At 38.1% G+C, this 19,246-nt stretch overlaps 2 protein-coding genes across 3 annotated transcripts; both read left to right on the top strand.

The window, feature by feature from the left end:
* Nucleotides 1–2,793: 2,793 nt before the first annotated feature.
* Nucleotides 2,794–9,019, top strand: LOC104217403 (GTP-binding protein At3g49725, chloroplastic). Its single transcript, XM_009767642.2, has 13 exons — nucleotides 2,794–3,289; nucleotides 4,268–4,332; nucleotides 4,446–4,508; nucleotides 4,719–4,808; nucleotides 4,918–5,030; nucleotides 5,217–5,285; nucleotides 6,137–6,281; nucleotides 6,365–6,420; nucleotides 6,574–6,624; nucleotides 7,419–7,473; nucleotides 7,550–7,606; nucleotides 7,772–7,891; nucleotides 8,001–9,019. The coding sequence occupies exons 1-13, from the start codon at nucleotides 2,851–2,853 to the stop codon at nucleotides 8,520–8,522; spliced, it is 1,845 nt and encodes a 614-aa protein (XP_009765944.2). The 5' UTR covers nucleotides 2,794–2,850; the 3' UTR covers nucleotides 8,523–9,019.
* An 875-nt stretch (nucleotides 9,020–9,894) lies between these two features.
* LOC104237466 (probable pectin methylesterase CGR2) lies at nucleotides 9,895–18,882 on the top strand. Of its 2 annotated transcripts, none has more exons than XM_009791623.2 (7): nucleotides 9,895–10,140; nucleotides 10,896–11,044; nucleotides 11,196–11,235; nucleotides 15,893–15,928; nucleotides 16,465–16,839; nucleotides 17,711–17,766; nucleotides 18,408–18,882. In XM_009791623.2, exons 2-7 carry the CDS (start codon nucleotides 10,928–10,930, stop codon nucleotides 18,558–18,560), a joined length of 777 nt encoding a protein of 258 aa, XP_009789925.1. In that variant the 5' UTR covers nucleotides 9,895–10,140; nucleotides 10,896–10,927; the 3' UTR covers nucleotides 18,561–18,882. The 2 variants fall into 2 exon arrangements, with proteins under 2 accessions (XP_009789925.1, XP_009789929.1); XM_009791627.2 differs by having other exon boundaries at nucleotides 9,908–10,200.
* Nucleotides 18,883–19,246: the final 364 nt, after the last annotated feature.

The raw sequence follows: 19,246 nt of genomic DNA, 5'->3' as shown, positions 1-19,246 counted from the left end.
TACTCATTTGTTTGAATTAACCATCTTTTGAACCTTTTCACCTCTCATGAGCACTTGAATTGTTATGAACTTTATAAAAGTTAAAGTGTGGGGTGGTTGGTTTGGCTTTTGAGTGGAACTAATGAAATAAGGAGAAAGGTGCACTATTTCTAAAAAAAATGTAAGAGCCACTTGAATTGAAAAAGAAAGAAAAGAAAAAAAAGAGTTGTATTGTTGTGAAGAATATTTCTTGTGGCGGTGACTTTTGATGTAATTGTGCTTAAAGAAGTATGGAGTTAATATACATTGATATGAAGGTGGAGTTTTGGTTTGACATAAGTGGGGTTTTAAATATTAAAGTGTATGTAATAAAGTGCTTGGGGAGGTGTAGTCACTCTTATATCTAAATGTATCTTACCTGTCCCTCAGCCTACATTACAACCAAATAAAGTCCTAATTGATCCTAGATTGAATGAGCTCCATTAGTAGAGTAGTACACTACGGGCAAGCTTATGGTGCATCTTTTGTGGCATATGAATGTTATTTCTGAGAGTGAGTGAATTCTTTCTATCTTGAGTTCCTAAGTGTTCTTAAATTTTATTGTGTGGAACTACTCACTTTTGTTGTGTGAGGGCACTTGATTCATGAAGGAAAGGTAATGTTAGTGACCTCTATGTTAGAGTAAGTGAGTGAGTTGTGAATAATGCGTGGTACTTGGGAGTCAAATCTTGAGGTGAAGATGTTACACTTTTGTGCTTAGTCTATTTTAAATACTCTTGGTGCGATGAGTTAGGAGAATTGTTTAAAAAGGTTGTGTCTATAAAAAAAAAGTGTAGGTTGATTGCTCGAGGACGAGCAATGGTTTATGTGTGGGGTGTTGATGATAGACAATAATTACGTATTTTAGTCGATTATTACACTCTAATTTATTGCACTTTAGTTGAGTTTGCGATTTAATCGCTAGTATTTTGCACTAAATGTGTGTTTTATGCCTTGTAGGTGTGATTCCGAGCTATATAGATGTTATGGAATAAATTTAAGTGGTTTTGAGCTTTAAAGTCTGAGTAAGAGCTCAAGGAATTAAGCCGGGATCGTGTTCGGGGATCAACGGATGATAAAACAACAAAACGAAAACTCGAAGAGGCATATTGCGCACTGTCTAGTGAAATAGACATAACCTTTTACTCAGAACCCCATTTGGGCTCTGTAATATATGGTTGGAAAGCTAACTCAAAGGTCTACAACTTTCATGTTTTACGTTTTTCCATATTCCAAACGGAACAGGATGAAATACCGCGGTGTTACCGCGACCACGACAGAACCGCGGTGAGGGCTGCTCGCAGACAATTGAAGCAGCAGAGGCCATGTTTGACCGCGACCGCGACCGCGGTAGAACCGCGGCAGGAGGCGGAAATTTCAGGGACTAAAGTGCAAAACACGAGATTTTAAGCCCTAAACCCTATATTAAACCAAGGAAGTCGGCCAAGAAAGGTATTAGACATATTTTTGACATAGATTTGACCTAAGGAGGCAAAGACACAATAGGAGTAAGGCTTGGGAATTCTTCTACAAGTTTTTCCTTCCTCTTCCTATTTTTCATTGTTGGTTATGACTTTTAGTATTGTAGTTTTACATACTATTATGAATAGCTAATTTGTTATCTAGAGTTTTGATAGAACCTTTTGTAGGATAAATTCTTGTTATGTTTTTATATAATTGAGCCGTAGTATAATCTCTATTTGTTCAACTACGTTCTTATTGTAGTTAATTGAAGAGCTCTCAATTAGCTGTGCCTATTTAGTGTACATAACTCGGGAGAGAGTGCATATTTAGGTTATTGTTGAACAATACCACTCCCAGAGTATATGAGGGATCAATAACCGAGGGTTTAAAGGCGGGATTAGGGATAACGAAGCCTTGGGTGCGATCTGAAGTGAGTTGTATCAAAAGCTAGCTAGCGTAGCTCGGGAGAGTGCGTCTAGTAAATTGTCGTGATTACTCGGGAGAGATTTACGGTAATAAGAGTGCTCATGATCGGTAGAGAATACTTAGGCGAAATTATAGAAGACATAGCGGGAAGGATTCCGACAATTGGGGAAATCATAACTCTAGACCTCCTTAATCTTGTCTCTAACTCTTAGTATCTTTAGTTGTTAATTTATTATTTTAATTTGTTAATCAATTAGTTAAACACAAGAATCTAAATATCTATAAGTTAGGAACTGTTCAAGCTTGTCTTCTTGGTGATAGTGAACAGCTGTAGCTAAGCCTTAGTTCTCTGTGGGATTCGACTCCGGACTTGTAAACCGGATTATATTTGCAACGACCGCATTGTCCTTTTTATAAGGCATAATTGGGCGTGATCAGCATCTGAAATCCAAATTTTCAGTTCAGACTTATTGGCCTTAAGTGAATGAAAACGTTTGTTGCACTTTAGACTTTTTGGCCTTAAGTGCATCTGAAGTGTAATTTTTTACTTCAGACTATTGGCCTTAAGCGCATCTGAAGTGCAGCCTTAAGCGCGTGAAACCATTGGTTGCACTTCAGACCTATTTGGCCTTAAGTGCATTTGAAGTGTAATTTTTTTACTTCAGACTAATTATCGGGTATGAAGTTAATCGTAAAGTGGATATGCTTGCAAATTTTTTTACAAAATAGGTATAGATTCAATTGTAACCCAAAACTGGGTATATATGCAAAAACCCCAAAACTTAGGGGTTGGGCCGTCCAGACAACAAAACCAAAGTCTCAACTACGGTTTTGGCCCAACCCAGTATGCAACTCCACGGGCAGCAACTGTTATTATCTATTCATGCCGTGAAATGTCAGTTGACACCGGCAGAGAACGCCTAAGGAACACTGTCGTCTCCGATGTTCAGAACAATTTATCACTTGCGATCTTCCTCAACCCCCAAATTTTCCCTTCCTCAAGCCCTACGCCTCTTCTCTCATTTCTCCATCTCTCTACCAGCTCAATCAATCCACTTGACCGTTAACCCATCACCACCGTTTACTGAAAAGTCTTCATTCCATTCTATGTCATCGATTAGTAGCTCGCTGCTTCTACAGAAGCATCAAGATGGGTCAGGAGATGAGTTCAATACGGACCCAAAGAGTCCTCCAAAGCTATTTGTTGTTCAGCCTCGGCTTCGGCCTGATTCTATTCTCAAGCCTAAGCTTGAGGAGGCACTGAACTTAGCAAATTCCCTTGAGGAGCAAAGAGATGGGTTCTATGATACTGAGTTCCTTGATAAACAACTGCCCCCTCATCTTGTCGTCCAAAACCCTGCTGCTCGGTCAACTCGCGCTGGTGCGTTTTTCATACCTTTTTCTCCTGTTTTGTTTAGTAGGAGTAACACTTTTCGTTTTAGTTGATACCCCGCTGTAATGCAACAACAACAACTATTACTACTACTACGCAATTCCAAACTAGTTGGGATCAATTGTATGAAACCGAGGAGTATATGCATTAAAATCTGTAGGAAATAGGAAGCTTAATATGTGGGGAGTTTTGCGAGAGTTAGCTCAACTGTAGCATGTAACACCGAGAACCTGGATCTGCATGGTTAACTCATTTCTCAATTTGGAAACATTTTAGAAATGAGCTTAATATGCTTGCGTTGCCTAAGAATATGCTTGATCTGAGGGAATAAAGGGCTCCATTTGTTCTAGTTTACGTGATTTTATTTCCTTTTTGGTCCGTCCCAAAAAGAAGGACTCATTTGTAAAAAAAATTAACGTAAACTTCTCATTTTGCCCTTAATAACAATCTTTTTAGCCACACAAATGTTATGGCATTATCGAGACCACAAGTTTCAAAAGTTATATCGCCACACAAATTGTAGCATGTTTAAGATCATAAGTTTCAAAAGTGTTTCTTTGTTAAACTCCATGCCAAGTCAAACAGGATCAAATAAAATGAAACGGAGGGAGTATATTAGAAGAAGAATAAAATACTCAAAGTAAGTATTGGTTATAGTTGTGTCTAGTATATGTTTGTCCTATAGTAACTCAGGCCGTCACCTATGCTCTGAAATTATTCCTTTCATAAGAGCCCAATTGTTGTTCGAGGTGGAGAGTTGGAGTCTTCCTGAAGTTATCAGTAGAAAGTATAGCTAGCTATTGCTCTGAAATTATTCCTTTCATTAGAGCCCAATTGTTGTTCGAGGTGGAGAGTTGGAGTCTTCCTGAAGTTATCAGTAGAAAGTATAGCTAGCTATTGCTAATTATTTTATCCATCGCTTAATTTTGAAATGATTTGTCCATTGTGCTTGCTATGATATGACAGATACGTTTTTCGGACCCGGAACTGTGGATAATGTTAAATGCCATGTAAATGCTCTGGAAAGTAAGGTAGAGGGTTTAATATCTGGATGCAATTTAATAAATTCAGTAATCTCTCCCTGTATTATGGAACTGTTAGCGGCTGATTAGGTTGATATCGGTCCCCACCATTTTGTTGGCAGGAAGGGATAGATGCCATTTTTGTAAATGCAATTCTCACTGGCATACAGCAGCGTAATTTAGAGGTGAGTCGTTGTATTTGTTGGTCTATCCATTTTCTGGTGAAAAAATAAACTAATTGAGCCATTGGAAAAGTTGCTAACTTGCTGTACTTGTTAGTATATTTACTATCTGAGGACAAACATGTTTCTCATAGCCACAATTATCCATTGGCAAAGGGCTTACTGTATTTCCCTTTTTCCTTTTCTGTTTATGTTTTGTCCTTTCACTGGCAGCGGGCATGGGGTAAACCTGTTCTGGACCGCGTGGGCCTCATAATAGAGATTTTCAATGCGCATGCTCAGACAAAGGAAGCAAAACTACAGGTGAACAGCTCTCTGCTATGGCGTTTCATGTATCCTCATATGATAGTTTCTGTATCTATAGAAGAGGGAATACTTAGTTCTCCGCATCTGACTTTCCATTAACTTACAGGCTGAGTTGGCTACACTTATGTACAAGAAAAGCCGTCTTGTTCGTTTACGTGGTCCTGGTGGACGTTATGCTTTTGGTGTAGCTGGAGAAGCTGAAGTAGTTAGTGCCAGAGGGTAACTTTATTGCTTGTTGACTTAATCTCTATTCAAGGATGCTTTTGGAAATTCAATGAAGTGCTTTCTGTTCACATTTATCCACTTGTCAATAATATTTTTTCTGTAATTAAGATGACTGCTAAAGTTTGGGAAATTCCAGTGGCTGCTCCAGGAGTATCTGAAGTATGCCATTTTCACTTGCAGGAGAGGAAGTGGGGGACGTGGTTTCATTAGTGGTGCTGGAGAGACAGAATTGCAGCTTCAACGGCGAAGGTTTGTCGCTGATTCTGACTGAGAAGATGTATTATTTTGTTAATTCTAAATTTTGTGTGGACAGGTAAAGCTGGAAAGGTTTTAGTCTATCCGTAGAAAATGCAGAGAACCTCTAATGTTATTGGACTGAAGCGGGTCTAAATCGAGTGAAATGGATATTGGGATTCATTAGCCCAACTAGCTTGGCATTGAGCCTTGGTTCTTATTATTGTTTTAGACAAAGCTGGAAGGCAACCTTTCTGTTAAGTTAGCTAATAGCAATATATCGAATGTCAATGTTATGCGTACACAACTCTATTTAGGAGTCAACCTGTGCAAAGTATCTCTGTTAACTGTTAAAAAGGTTATTTGAGAGTCAAATGAATATGAGCCTGACTTACTTTATTAGAGACTTCGATGCAAAATGAAGCTGAATGGATGAATGAACCTCAAGCAAGGAATAGGATTAGTTGCATTTTGTCTTCTGTCCAAAGGACAGTGATTTAGTGTGTATAGCAAGCTACTGCTCCTTTCAGTGGCTATAAACTTATCGTATTCTTACTGATCACGTGTGTATTTTATGGAACTACTTGTCAGAAGAAAAATGAAAATGATTAGTAACTAGAGAAATAGAATGTGATGATATATGATTATACCCTGAAATGTTTGTCAACAAAAATATGTATCGCTCCTTTTCTGATATTTTTTTTTAATTGTTGAATTGTTTTCAGACAATAGTAGAGGTATTCTAGTATATACTTTAAACATTCCCTGTGGTATTGTCACCACTTGCTTGATAATGATCCAATATCATTTTGCTCATGCACTTTATCAGTATGATATATTTCTACTCTAACTGCTTTGGGTTTCAGAATTTTAGAACGGAGGAATCAGTTGTTATCTGAAATTAAAGAGGTTCGTCGTACACGAGCGTTGCAACGCGCTGCTCGCAGAAGGCATGGAGGACCAGATGGTCAAGAAATTCCTACAGTTGCTGTTGTTGGTTACACAAATGCTGTAGGTTGATCAGAACTACATGAATCCCTTTAGTTTGATATTAATGCAATCTCTGTGTATTCATTGATTTGTTTCTTTAACAGGGGAAATCTACTTTAGTTAGTGCAGTCTCGGACAGTTATCTCTATTGCGATGATCGGTATGGTAAACCAGTTGCTAGTCTGTACTTTCATTCTGATGCTGGCTGTCTATTAAGCTTTTAACTTCTAACTTGCCGCCATGCCCTTCTATATCTTATACTGACAAGCTGAGTTATATGACACTATCTGACATATGGGCTCTTAATTTGCAGATTGTTTGTCACAGTGGACCCCAAGTTAAGAAGTGTCATTCTCCCATCGGGGTAATACAAAATTGTGTGAATTAGTAAGACCTTCCATCTAGTTTAGTGAAATTAGTGGACCTCCCTTTTAGTCTGAGAAATATCTATAGATTCTCCTCAACTTTAATATTTCGTTACACATACCTCTGCTGCCGTTATTTGTATTAAGCAATGGTGTCAATAAAAATTAAAGTTCTTGTTCCAATTTTGCCTTTCAATGGTAACATCTTATCTAAAATCTGTAGGAGAAACAAGAAAAAGAAATTTGAGAAATTTTATATGTTGTAACAACAACAACAACAACAACAAACCCAGTGTAATCCCACAAGTGAGGTCTTGAGAGGGTAGTGTGTACGCAGCCTTACCCCTGCCTTTTGAAGGTAGAGAGGCTTTGTGAAAGTAGAGAGGCTGTTCCCGATAGACCCTCGGCTCAGGGAAAATTTTTATATGTTGTAACTTATTACTAAATGCTGGACTTCAAGTTTAACGAGTTCACTCACTGTTTTCTCCATGCAGTTCACTTTTGTTATTTTCATATAACTTTTTGTTTGAGAAAAGTACTCGAAGCTTCTCTAAACAATCAATTTAAAAAATGAGGGTATATTGCTCAGAGTAATGGACTTCTACTGTTACACAGGGAGGTTCTATGATATTTCTCAAAGTGGAGTAGAGGTCCATTGAGATTTTCTGAAGTAGATGGGATGTCTAAGTAATTGATTTTACAAAATTTTAAAGTTGCAAAAGTGATTTATGCCTTTCCCAAGGCTGATGGCTCGGTCCTTTTTTGATCACGGAATTAAATACTTCATATGCAGAAGGAAAGTGCTGCTCAGTGATACTGTGGGATTCATATCGGATTTGCCAACACAGGTGAGTGGATAGTATTAGTACCCGCTCCTCCTCTTGTTATTGCATCAGACACTTGGAGACTGTTCTGTTTTTGCAGCTAGTAGAAGCCTTTCATGCAACATTGGAAGAAGTTGTTGAAGCTGACCTCCTTGTGGTATATCTTCTTTCCCTGATTACATTTTCAATGTTGTTAACATACTAAGTGCCGATGCTTATAGCTCCACACAACTGTGCAACTCAAAGTTGCCATTCCTTGAACTGAAGGAAAGTTGCTTGAATGTAGAAGCTTCTAATCTGACTGATTGCTTAATTCTTGCAGCATGTGCTGGACTCAAGTGCACCTGATCTAAAGGAGCAGCGGGAAGCAGTGTTGCAAGTTCTTGGGAAGATAGGAGTCTCTGAGCATAAGCTCCAGAATATGATTGAAGTTTGGAATAAGGTAGGGAAAATAGCTACCATTCCCTAAATTTAAAGACAGACAGTGATAATCGGATTCTAAAACATGGATCCAGATGCATTGCTTCAGTACTTTTTATTTATTTATGTAGATTGATCTTCACGAGGATTTCGTTGGAGATGGTTATTGCAACGAGGATGAAGTTTCTAGCTGGTCAGACGAAAACAATGATGTAACATCCAATAAATTGTGTGAAGAGGATCTCCCTGATTATGAGACTAATGAAAATGAGGACTTTGAGCAATCAGGCAAGCTTGAACAGGTCATAGATGATCAACAAGGTGACTACTCTGATGACTGGTTGGTCTCAGGCGATGAACAAGATTCCTGGGTTGACTACAATAGTTCCTCGGTGGGCTGTGGGAGTACAGAGGTCCAGCAAAACAACCACTCTAAGAAGTCGGAGGTTATTAGTAGTGAAACCCAGTCCGTCTCTGAGTCTGCTACAGCTACACATGTCAAGACGTCTGCCTTAACAGGTGTTGGATTGCAAGAGTTGCTGGAGCTTTTTGATGAAAGATTGAAGCCCCAGAAAACCATAGAGAAGAATATCTTTGACCGCAAATGGAGACCACCACGCACAGAGGATAGCAGAATAGCTGTTGAACAATAGTATATATAAAAACAAGACAAGCATTCATCTCAAGGCAGTTGTGTTTATCCACAACTAAAGAGGATTGAAGTTTTAACACAATTAGGAGGATGTGTGACTAGCTACATGCATCTCCTTGACATGGCAGATTCGAACATGGATTGGAGCTGCCTTTGGTCAGTTGGTTATTCGGGATGAGTTCACTCCCACTGTGAATGCTACACTAAGGTTGTCCTATCTCTGGTGTTTCTATTCTCTGAATAACCTGCGTTGCTTACCAAAACATGCATGCCTATTGTAACTGGTTCACAAGCTCTTCATATCTATTTTCAACATGCGGCCTGTAGATACAATGTGTATTTCCTTCATGTTACATCATGTACTTTGAATAACTCCATACATGTTTCATGTTGTTGTGTGGCATTGGACGTTAAAATGCCGTGAGACAAAATAATCAAGTTGTACCCGAAAGAACTATCAGCATATTTGTAACTTAATAGTGAATTGTGTTCGAGGAAGAGGAATAATAGTATGGGTTGCATTGTACAAAGCTAATCGAATTAAAGCTTTATGTCGCAGAATATAGTTTAACTAATTCGGAATTAGGATGTAATCGTCTAGTCAAATGATATTTAATTGTGTAATTGTTTATGCTCCAAGTTCTGACAATTAAGTCTTTCTCCAAATTCTTTTATCACCCTGTACGCTGCCGACACACAGAGAGACATCTATAGAAAGAAGTACGCAACAGATATTCATCTACCCGTTGGTTGATGGGAAAATTTTATTTTGTGTCTCATGCAACTGACACTAGATGTATGAGGCAATTTTTTTGTCTCACAATTTTGTGGACACAGATTTCTCTGGACACAAAGTGCAAGATTGGGGTTCACAAATTTGTAAGACAAAAATGAGCCTCATACAACTAGTGTAAGTTGTATGAGACACAAAATAAAATTTCTCCCATTGATGTAAACTGTCAGCTCCATCATTTTATTTCTTTGAGACGTTGTAGAAAAACCAAACCTACTTAAAATTGTAGCAGTCACTATTCAAGAATCATAAATACTTTCTCTATAATGGTGTTTAATTGGACAGGAAGTTTAAAAGAAAAAGTCTTAAATAAATATAAGAATATATCATTAAAGATAACATAAAAAGTTTTAAATATAAACAGATATATCATTCTCTTTAACAACTTTTGTTTAAAAAGCAGAGTAACACAAAGTATAATTTGTTCATGTTAAGTGTAAATTATTATGAGTAATAAAGTGGGATCACCGACGGTCGACGGCAAGATGAGTGAAGTGTAGATCGGCAGAGAGGTATATTAAAAGACAAGGGACCCACTAGGCTATATTATTAAACTCTACACAATAAAGGCGCGTAGACTGGCCATATTTCCCATTCATTCCTACGTACGTGGTTGACGTTTGCTGTCTTTCAGGGTCCCTCCCGCTAGGCTAGCTAGTTTTTGGTTGGTTTTCACTAACTTACAGCAAAGGTAACACGCGTGGGATCCATGCGGCATATGTTTCTGTGTTAAACCAACAAAAACACAACAGATCCAAATCTAGCAACAAACAATCTTTGAACAAACATATTAGATCCAAGAAATACAGTCCCCGCTCGCTCTGAGGTGCCACTTTCCTTCCCTATTTGCCAATTGTTGCTCTAAAGCTTCCATTCTCATCATTTGGTTGGTTTTGCTTGCCTCTTATTTGTGCCCTGTCCTCACTTCTGTATATACATTTTAAATGAGTCTATGTGTTATTTGTAGTTATTCTGATTTTGTTGACACCCCAATCCTCTAAATCTTACATCTTAATTAGGGCGTGTTTTAAATTGTTAGCAATGTTTTATCTTTTGCAGATCCACATTGTCTCTTTTGAACGTTCATTTGTTTTCTACAAGAATTGCATATTAGTGACTGAAATCCAATTTCTCTAGTTGAAATATAAACCGTAATTGGTGTTTATGAAGCTCGTTCAAGATTAAGAAACTTTATTATGGTTAAATTCGGATAATGAAGTCCTGTGTTGTTGAAATTAGAGTGGCTGTAGTTTCATATTTGGCAATCCGTACCAAAATTTAAAGAAAGTCGGGTGGCTTTCCATTTCTGTATTACTTTGCACATCGCTATTTGGTTAAGCTCATTTACTATATTTGTCTCGGGGATGCTTGATCAACTTATATACAGGTAAAAACCAAAGTGGTTGTGTTAACTATTGATCAACTCCATAAACAAGGTGAACATAGAATGTTGAGCTCATATCGCCTTAGCTTATCTGCATCTCTTACTATTAATACTTTGTTTCTACATGTTCACATCTATTAATGGAGTGAGGAGCGTTGGCTAAAATTTTCCTTTTCTAATTTGGTTCCATGGTGTAGTATTCTGGGCTCAACACTCTACCAAAACAATCATGTCTAGAAGGCCCGGAAACCCCACACGGCGCTTTGCTGCTGGTGGAAGCCTCGGGGGCATTTTTCATCCGAAATCGCGCCCTACTCCTTTATTACCTACAATCCTTCTCATTTTGGTAAGTTCCATAAGTACTTATCTAATGACTGGTGATTAAGCATAATGCATTCTGGCAAATTATATTCACTTTGTTGTAGTATCTGCTTTCCTAATTGGGGCTATGTTTCAAATCTAATGCATTTTGCTTTTCTTTTATCTACTAATTTCAGGGTGTTGTCCTTGTTGTTGGCTATTTTTATCGAGGCGCAGGTAATTCCTTTTTTGTTTTTGGGTCTTGTAATTAACAAGGTATGGAAGAATCAAATTGGTATATTATTCCATGTAGTGATACATATATATACATGTACATCAGGTGCTAACTAAGGAAAGAAATAAAAGAGATTCCTAAAAATCTGTTATCTATATATGGGTTATGTACACTACTAAGAAACAGTCTATGTTCATTGTGTAAAGTGTCTAGGTTCATTCTGTAACACTCCCCCTCAAGCTGGAGCATATATATTGATCATGCCCAGCTTGTTACAAAGGTAATCAACTCGAGTGCCATTCAATGCTTTAGTGAACAAATCAGCTACCTGCTCTCCTGTCTTCATGTAGCCAGTAGAAATCAAGTTCTCCTGAATCTTCTCACGAATAAAATGACAGTCAACTTCGATATGTTTGGTTCTTTCATGATACACTGGATTTGAGGCAATATGGAGTGCAGCTTGATTATCACACCAGAGTTTTGATGGAGTAGGATGCTTCAACCCAATTTCAGTTAAAAGGTGATGTATCCACATTATATCACATGTTGATTATGCCATAGCTCTATACTCGGATTCTGCACTGGACCTAGATACAACACTTTGTTTCTTACTTCTCAATGATACCAAGTTTCCACCAACAAATACACAGTAACTAGTAGTAGATCTTCTATCAATCTTGGATCCAGCCCAATCTGCATTTGCAAAACAATCAATGCGAGAATGACCGTGATTGCTGTATAATATGCCAAGTCTAGGAGGTCCTTTTAAGTAACATAGGATCTGCTCTAAAGCCTCCCAATGTTTAACTGTGGGCGTGGACATGAACTGACTAACCATACTCACTGCAAAAGCAATATCTGGACGAGTCACAGTGAGATTGTTTAATCTCCCAACTAACCTCTTGTATCTATCTGGATCATTAAATGGATCGCCATCATCTTTCATAAGATGCAAATTAGGAACCATTGGAGTACTGCAAGGCTTGGCAACCAGCTTACCAGTTTCTGCTAGTAAGTCGAGAATATACTTTCTTTGAGATAGAAAAATTTCCTTCTTGCTTCTAGTTATTTCTACTCCCAAGAAGTATTTCAGTTGTCCCAAGTCTTTTGTATGAAACTTAGTATGCAAGAAAGACTAGAGAAGAGATTCCTACATAATCACTCTCTGTGATAACAATGTCATCCACATATACAACAAGGAGAATAAATCCAGCTATTGATTGCTTGTAGAAGACAGAATGATCACATTTGCTCTTTTTCAGCCCAAATTCTTGAACTGCTTCACTAAATTTTCCAAACCAAGCCTGGGGACTCTGCTTCAAGCCATATAAGGATTTCTTCAAATTGCAGACCTTGTCATACTCCCCCTGAGCAACAAAACCCGGTGGTTGCTCCATATATACCTCTTCATGGAGATCACCATGAAGAAAAACATTCTTAATATCCAATTGATGCAAAGGCCAATTCTCAGAAGCAGCTAGAGAAATGAACAAGCGGACAGAAGTAAGTTTGGCAAGCGGAGAGAATGTGTCTGAATAATCCACCCCATAAGTCTGAGCATACCCCTTAGCCACAAGTCTGGCCTTAAGTCTCGCCACAAAGCCATCAGGATTAACTTTAACCGTGAAGACCCATTTGCATCCCACTACTTTCTTTCTACTGGGTAAATTCACTAAATCCCAAGTGTGTTTTTTCTATAAGGCTTGTATTTCCCCAAGCATTGCTTCAGACCATCCAGGTTGATTCAAAGCCTCCTTCACCGTTTTGGGTATAGAAACAGAGTCTAGAGACACAATCAAAGATCTAGATGCAGGACACAAATGGTCGTAGGAAACAAAATTAGCAATAGAATATGTGGATTTGCAAGTACGTATACCTTTGCGAAGAGCAATTGGAAGGTCAAGGTCTCCTGGAGGGTCAGGTGGAGGCAAATCTGTTGATGAAGGAACTGATGACGAAGGAACTGGTGCAGAACATGTATCATTCGTCTGTTGCCTCCGCGAGTAAACTTGAGCAATTGACGGTTTTGCTAACACAGTTGGAGCAGGTGCTGAAGGTAGAATATTGGATTGGTGCTCGATAGAACTAGGAGATGGAGGAACATCATCTCGTTGTTCTGTCAAAGTACGAGTAACGTGATATACTAGCCACTCATCTTCCTGCCCCTGACTTGTAGAAATGGGAGGTGCATAGATAGACTGGTGTAGTATTTGAAAATACCACATTAGTTGACACCAAATATTTGCCAAGTTCAGTAGAATAACACCGATACCCCTTCTGAAGGCGAGAATAGCCAAGGAAAACACACTTTAATGCCTTGGGATCCAACTTGGTAACAGATGGTCGAACATCTCGAACATAGCATGTGCTTCCAAATACCTTAGGTTCCACCGGAAATAATGCCTTGTTTGGAAAAATGACACTGTAAAGCACATTACCACCAAGCACAGTAGACGACATGCGATTAATCAGAAAGCAAGCCGTAGAGACCGCATCAGCCCAGAACTGTTTAGGAACCTTCATTTGGAACAAAAGTGCCCGAGCTGTCTCAAGTAGATGCCTATTCTTCCTCTCAGCAACTCCATTTTGAGAGGGTGTATCAACACATGAAGACTGATGTAGTATACCATGTTGTCTCATGTACGACTGAAATAACTCTGACATGTATTCTTTAGCATTATCACTCCTTAGAATACACACTGAAGCGTTAAATTGAGTTTTGACTTCAGCACAGAAGGCAGAAAAGTGAGTAAACACTTTAGAGCGGCTCTTCATACAGTAAATCCAAGTCATTCGAGAAAAATCATCTACAAAGGTGACAAAATACTTATGCCCAGTTTTGGAAACAACGGGACATGGTCCCCAAACATCAGAATGAACTAACTCAAAAGCTGACTCAACTCGTTTATTAACCGACTTAACGAGATGCGATGGTGTTTTGCAAATCGACATGACTCACATCCAATGAAGAAATATTCTGAAATTGAGGACAAAGCTTCTTCAACAAAGGTAGAAAGGGGTGTCCCGATAGACAATGTGCTTCAAAGGGAGACACAACACTACAGCATGCAATACACCGTGGCTCCCATTCATCAAGATGTAGAGATCACCAGATAAATATCCTTTACCAATAACCTGTTTTGTTATAAGATCTAGAAACAAACAATGATCCGGAAAGAATGCAACACAATAATTAAGGTCCTTGGTGATTTTACTAATAGAAATCAAGTTAAAGGCCAGGTTTGGTAAACTTAATACAGATGACAAGCTAATAAAGGAAGTTGGTTTAACAGTCCCAGATCCAACACTGCTACAAGTTGATCCATCAGCTACAGTAACTGGAGAGGGTGCTTTATGTGAGCGAAAGCTAGAAAAAATATTTGGATTACCTGTCATGTGCTTTTTGGCACCTGAATCGATCACCCATTTATTGGAAGAGGTGATAAGACATGTTTTATCTGACCCAGCAAAGGCAGTAACTGAAGAAGATTCCTTAACTGATTTATGATGTTGAAGGAACTTTAGAAATTCATTCGAAACCAAGATTGCTGGACTAGGAGTTGTTGCATTATTATTCTTTACCATTATGTTTTCCTTTGAATAACAAACCGATTAAATTAACAGAGGTCTCCAAAGCTAAAAGATACCAAAACACATCTCTGGTAAACACGAAGTCAACAATCTATTTAACAGAACTCCACTCCAATAATCCATTCAACCAAATAAGAGAACCAAACAAATCTGTCCCCAAATCAAATGAAATCAAAGACCAACAAAGTTTCTGATAAGGGAAGACCCAACAGATAATATCAAGTCTCAAATTGTAACAAAGCGTCTTACAAGGAAGACCCAACAAATACCAATTCACAAAACAAGCAATCAGATGTAAAAATATTGTTCCATGACTACTTCAGTATCCCAAAAACAAACCAAACAGTAGAAGAACTCAAACCTAACCAAAATTGATGTAATACAACCTTGTCCGAGTCTGTTCTTCACAAAAATAAGGTTCTGTTATCAGAGGATAACCAACAATCGATCGAAAATAATCAAGCTGATCTCGGAGAACAAAGCTGGACAGAGAATGGACCACACATGCATCTCACGTGTCTACCGGAAAGTTTTGGTCAACCCCGGCGAGACAAACTCAACTCCGGCGAAGCCACAGATGTTGCTCTGATACCATGTAATTAACAAGGTATGGAAGAATCAAATTGGTATATTATTCCATATAGTGATACATATATTTACATGTACATCAGGTGCTAACTAAGGAAAGAAATAAAAGAGATTCCTAAAAATCTTCTATCTATATATGGGTTATGTACACTACGAAGAAACAGTCTATGTTCATTGTGTAAAGTGTCTAGGTTCATTCTGTAACAGGTCTAAAATAAGCAGTTATTTCAAGGTAGTGGGTGCTTTTCAATTCCAAGGTATCATCTCCACTGGTAGCATCAGTTATAAAATATCTGTATTTCCAACACCAATCAAAAATTGTCATTGGCTTTTGTTCTTATCCTCGTAAATCAGACTTCAAATTGTCTCATTTTTACTCAGTGGTGGGAACTAAGCAAGATCCTGATCTCCGGCTGTATTGTATGCGTTATACTACTTGGCATTCTATACATTGGCTGATTGGTGATTTTCCTCTAATAGGTACATCTGGAAGTTCAGCACTCAGCAGGCTTGAAGGTAAGCGCCTTTATGTATTGGTCGTCTCTGTTGCATCATGCCATGAAAATATCTCTCTTTGCAGTATTTAATAGTTATGATAAATTGCTAGGGGATATGGGAGGCTAGGGTTAAAACAAAGAATTACACAAGTGATCAATGTCAAAGCCCTTGAATCTGAAAGCTTGTTACCTTGGACTTAACTTGCAACTACCAACAATTAATAGCCCAAAGAATTTTCTCAGGTTTCATCACCAGTCCACTAATTCGGAAGCCCATAGTAGGAAGCCATAATCTATAATCCAGTTTAGCTATCTCAGGATCCTATGTGGGGTAGAGTCTCACATTTTGGGCATGCTAAAGCCTTTGGGATCTTTTCAAATTTTGTAAGAGTTGCCCTGTGATTCTGGTTAGATTATTAAACAAAGTCGAGAATGCATATCTTACTTCAGGGTGTAATTTTCCTCTATGAGTTTGTAGTATATTTGAGAATTCAGTTCGTTCAAAGATGAGCAACTTATTGAACTTAGAGCTTGTTTGTCTTTCAATGGTTGTAGGTGAATTTACCTGCACTTCAGAGCTTCAGCTGGCTATACCATATTTAAAGAAGGCATATGGTGACAGCATGCGCAAAGTTTTGCACGTGGGACCTGATACTTGTTCTGTGGTGTCCAAACTATTAAAAGAAGAAGAAACTGAAGCATGGGGTGTTGAACCTTATGATGTCGAGGATGTCGATGTGAACTGCAAGAATCTTATCCACAGAGGAATAGTACGCGTGGCAGACATCAAATTCCCATTACCCTACAGGCCAAAATCATTTTCTCTTGTTATGGTGTCAGATGCAGTGGATTACCTATCTCCTAGATACCTAAACAAGACTATTCCAGAGTTAGCAAGAGTGTCTGCTGATGGTCTAGTTATTGTTACAGGTAACTATTGAAAGTTTAATTACATTGCATGAAAAGTTCTTAGTTACGTACTTTTACGATGTTTGGAACCCATCTTTTTGGATAATCAAATATATACCCACCATATTTTGTCCCTCTGTCTGTTCAAATTTCCCGTTTTCTTTGACAGGCTGCTAACAAATGTTTGACACTCGACTCTTTCTCATGATTACTCATTACGGATGCCTCATTGTAGTGAGAAATTGGACTTTACACAAACTGAATTCATATCATTAATTCATTATACTACTGCTCCACAGTAGCCTAGTTTTAGAATTAACAAGTGAGGTTGCTACAGCGGCAAGAGGACTGCACTTCCAACCAAGAGGTTGGGAGTTCAAGTCATGAAGAAGCAAAGTGGGAAAGGGTCCTTTTGACTCCTGGGCAGGGGATTTGGCGGGGTGGGGTTTACCAATCAAAAAGTTAAAAGAGAGAGAGAGAGAGAGAGAGAGAGAGAGAGAGAGAGATCTAGTTATTCTGTTTATGATAAATAAATGCTCTAATAAAGCCAACGATGGATAGTTCCTTCTTTTGTGTGGGTAGGTGGTGGTGATAGCAGCTGCCTTTCCAAAGAATTTGGTCAGTTTCGGGCAACCCCCTCTATAAGCTAACCACTACTCCCCTCAAAAGGGAAAAAGGAAAAAGGAAATCTGTAAGACAGTTTCTAATGTAAGTTAATTGCCTAGCGCTCTCAATTCCATACAGCACTTGGTTAATTGAAATAATTGCTTTTCAGAGATAAATATATTTCCCTCCTAGGTACCATGAGGAGAACATGTGTTGTTATTAAAAGCACTTTGTGGTTCATTTTACTTGCTCATATATTAATTTTTCTATTGTTCTAAATTATCAGGTTACCCTGGTCACTCCAGAGCTAAAGTCACTGAGCTATCCAAGTTTGGACGTCCTGTAAGTCACAATCTCTTCATTCAGTTATCACTTGTTTGGGTTTGGTAATTGTTGTCAGTTGATTGTTGATACATTTACTCGTTGTTACTTGCACTTTCAGTTTCTTCCTATCGTGGTACTCCATGTCCTACTAGAGTAGGTTACTTCAATTGAATGCGTATAGATACCAATATATGAGTGATGTTTCTTGTATATTAATGAAGTTGAATTCACAAGTTGACTGGAATTTATTTCTGGCGAATTCAACATAAAAGTTGGTCAGGTGTTGCTTTTTTGATGATTGATGGTGAAAAAAGTGATCAAAAGTATAAACTTCCTCTTGTTGGGTAGTGACCGCTTCTAAGAAGCATCTCTCATGAATTTTTGAGTGACAGAGACAAGGTTAGATTTTTATTGGTTGAAATACTTTCTGCAGTTGCAGAGAGCTTACTGTTTTGGTACTTTATACCGTTAAGCAAAAGATACTTGAAAGATTAAGTGGTAAGAGTATAAAACAAACTAGAAAACTGATGTTGCAATACCAAGTACTTCATTCTCTTATCTTACAATAATATGGTTTCTGTATCACTTTTTCCGTTGTTTATTCTGCTCTGAAATGATAAATAAAAGAATTGACAAAAGTATTTGCTTTCCATGTAAAGGCAAAAATGCGGAGCTCTTCTTGGTGGGCTCGCTTCTTTGTGCAGACCAGTCTACAAGAGAACGATGCTGCAATGAAAAAGTTTGAGAAGGCTGCAGCGAACGATGGATACAAGTCTAGGTGTCAGATTTTCCATGTTAAATCATTCCATTGATACATCAACCATCTCACAGTTAAGAGAGCAATCTCTTCATTGTCGGTGATATTTTTAGCAGGTTTTTATAAGTTTCATTTTTGCACCTCCCACAGCAAGGGAAAAAAGAAGCAGGAATGAAGAAAAATATCCTGCATCATTTTGAGTAATTCAATATGTACAAGCAGACTAATTGAAAGTTGAAACTTTGATTTTCATTAATTTCATACAGTCAACACGTGATATAGGTAATAGGTTCGCTATTTGGTACGAATTGTTTGCATCTGTATTATTTGTTGCCTACATCTTTATTATCAGGATGTTTCTAGACTTCAGCGTAAAATTTCTCTGTTCTACCACAAACTAAATTGCAATTGCTATTGAAAGGCTATGGAGCTTCTTAAAGCATTGCATAGTATGGTATAATCTGCTAACTTTTTTGTCCATCTCATCTAATGCTCTTGAACCAGATATCTATCCCTGCACTGTTCTAAAATCCCTTAAAAGGTAAATGCTACTACTGAAGTAACTGAACTGTAAGAACATAATATTAAGGGGTCGTTTGGTTTGAATATGGCTTATGTCGGGATAAGTTATGCTGGGATTATTTTTTATCCATTGTTTGGTATACTGTATTAAATATGACAATGGCATAATTTATAAGAAGAATGTACAAGTTATACCGGTGCTAATTACCCCACCCTCTA

Source organism: Nicotiana sylvestris, chromosome 2 (genome assembly GCF_000393655.2).
Source record: "Nicotiana sylvestris chromosome 2, ASM39365v2, whole genome shotgun sequence".
Classification (NCBI taxonomy): domain Eukaryota; kingdom Viridiplantae; phylum Streptophyta; class Magnoliopsida; order Solanales; family Solanaceae; genus Nicotiana; species Nicotiana sylvestris.
This window is presented reverse-complemented; position numbering and strand designations above follow the sequence as displayed.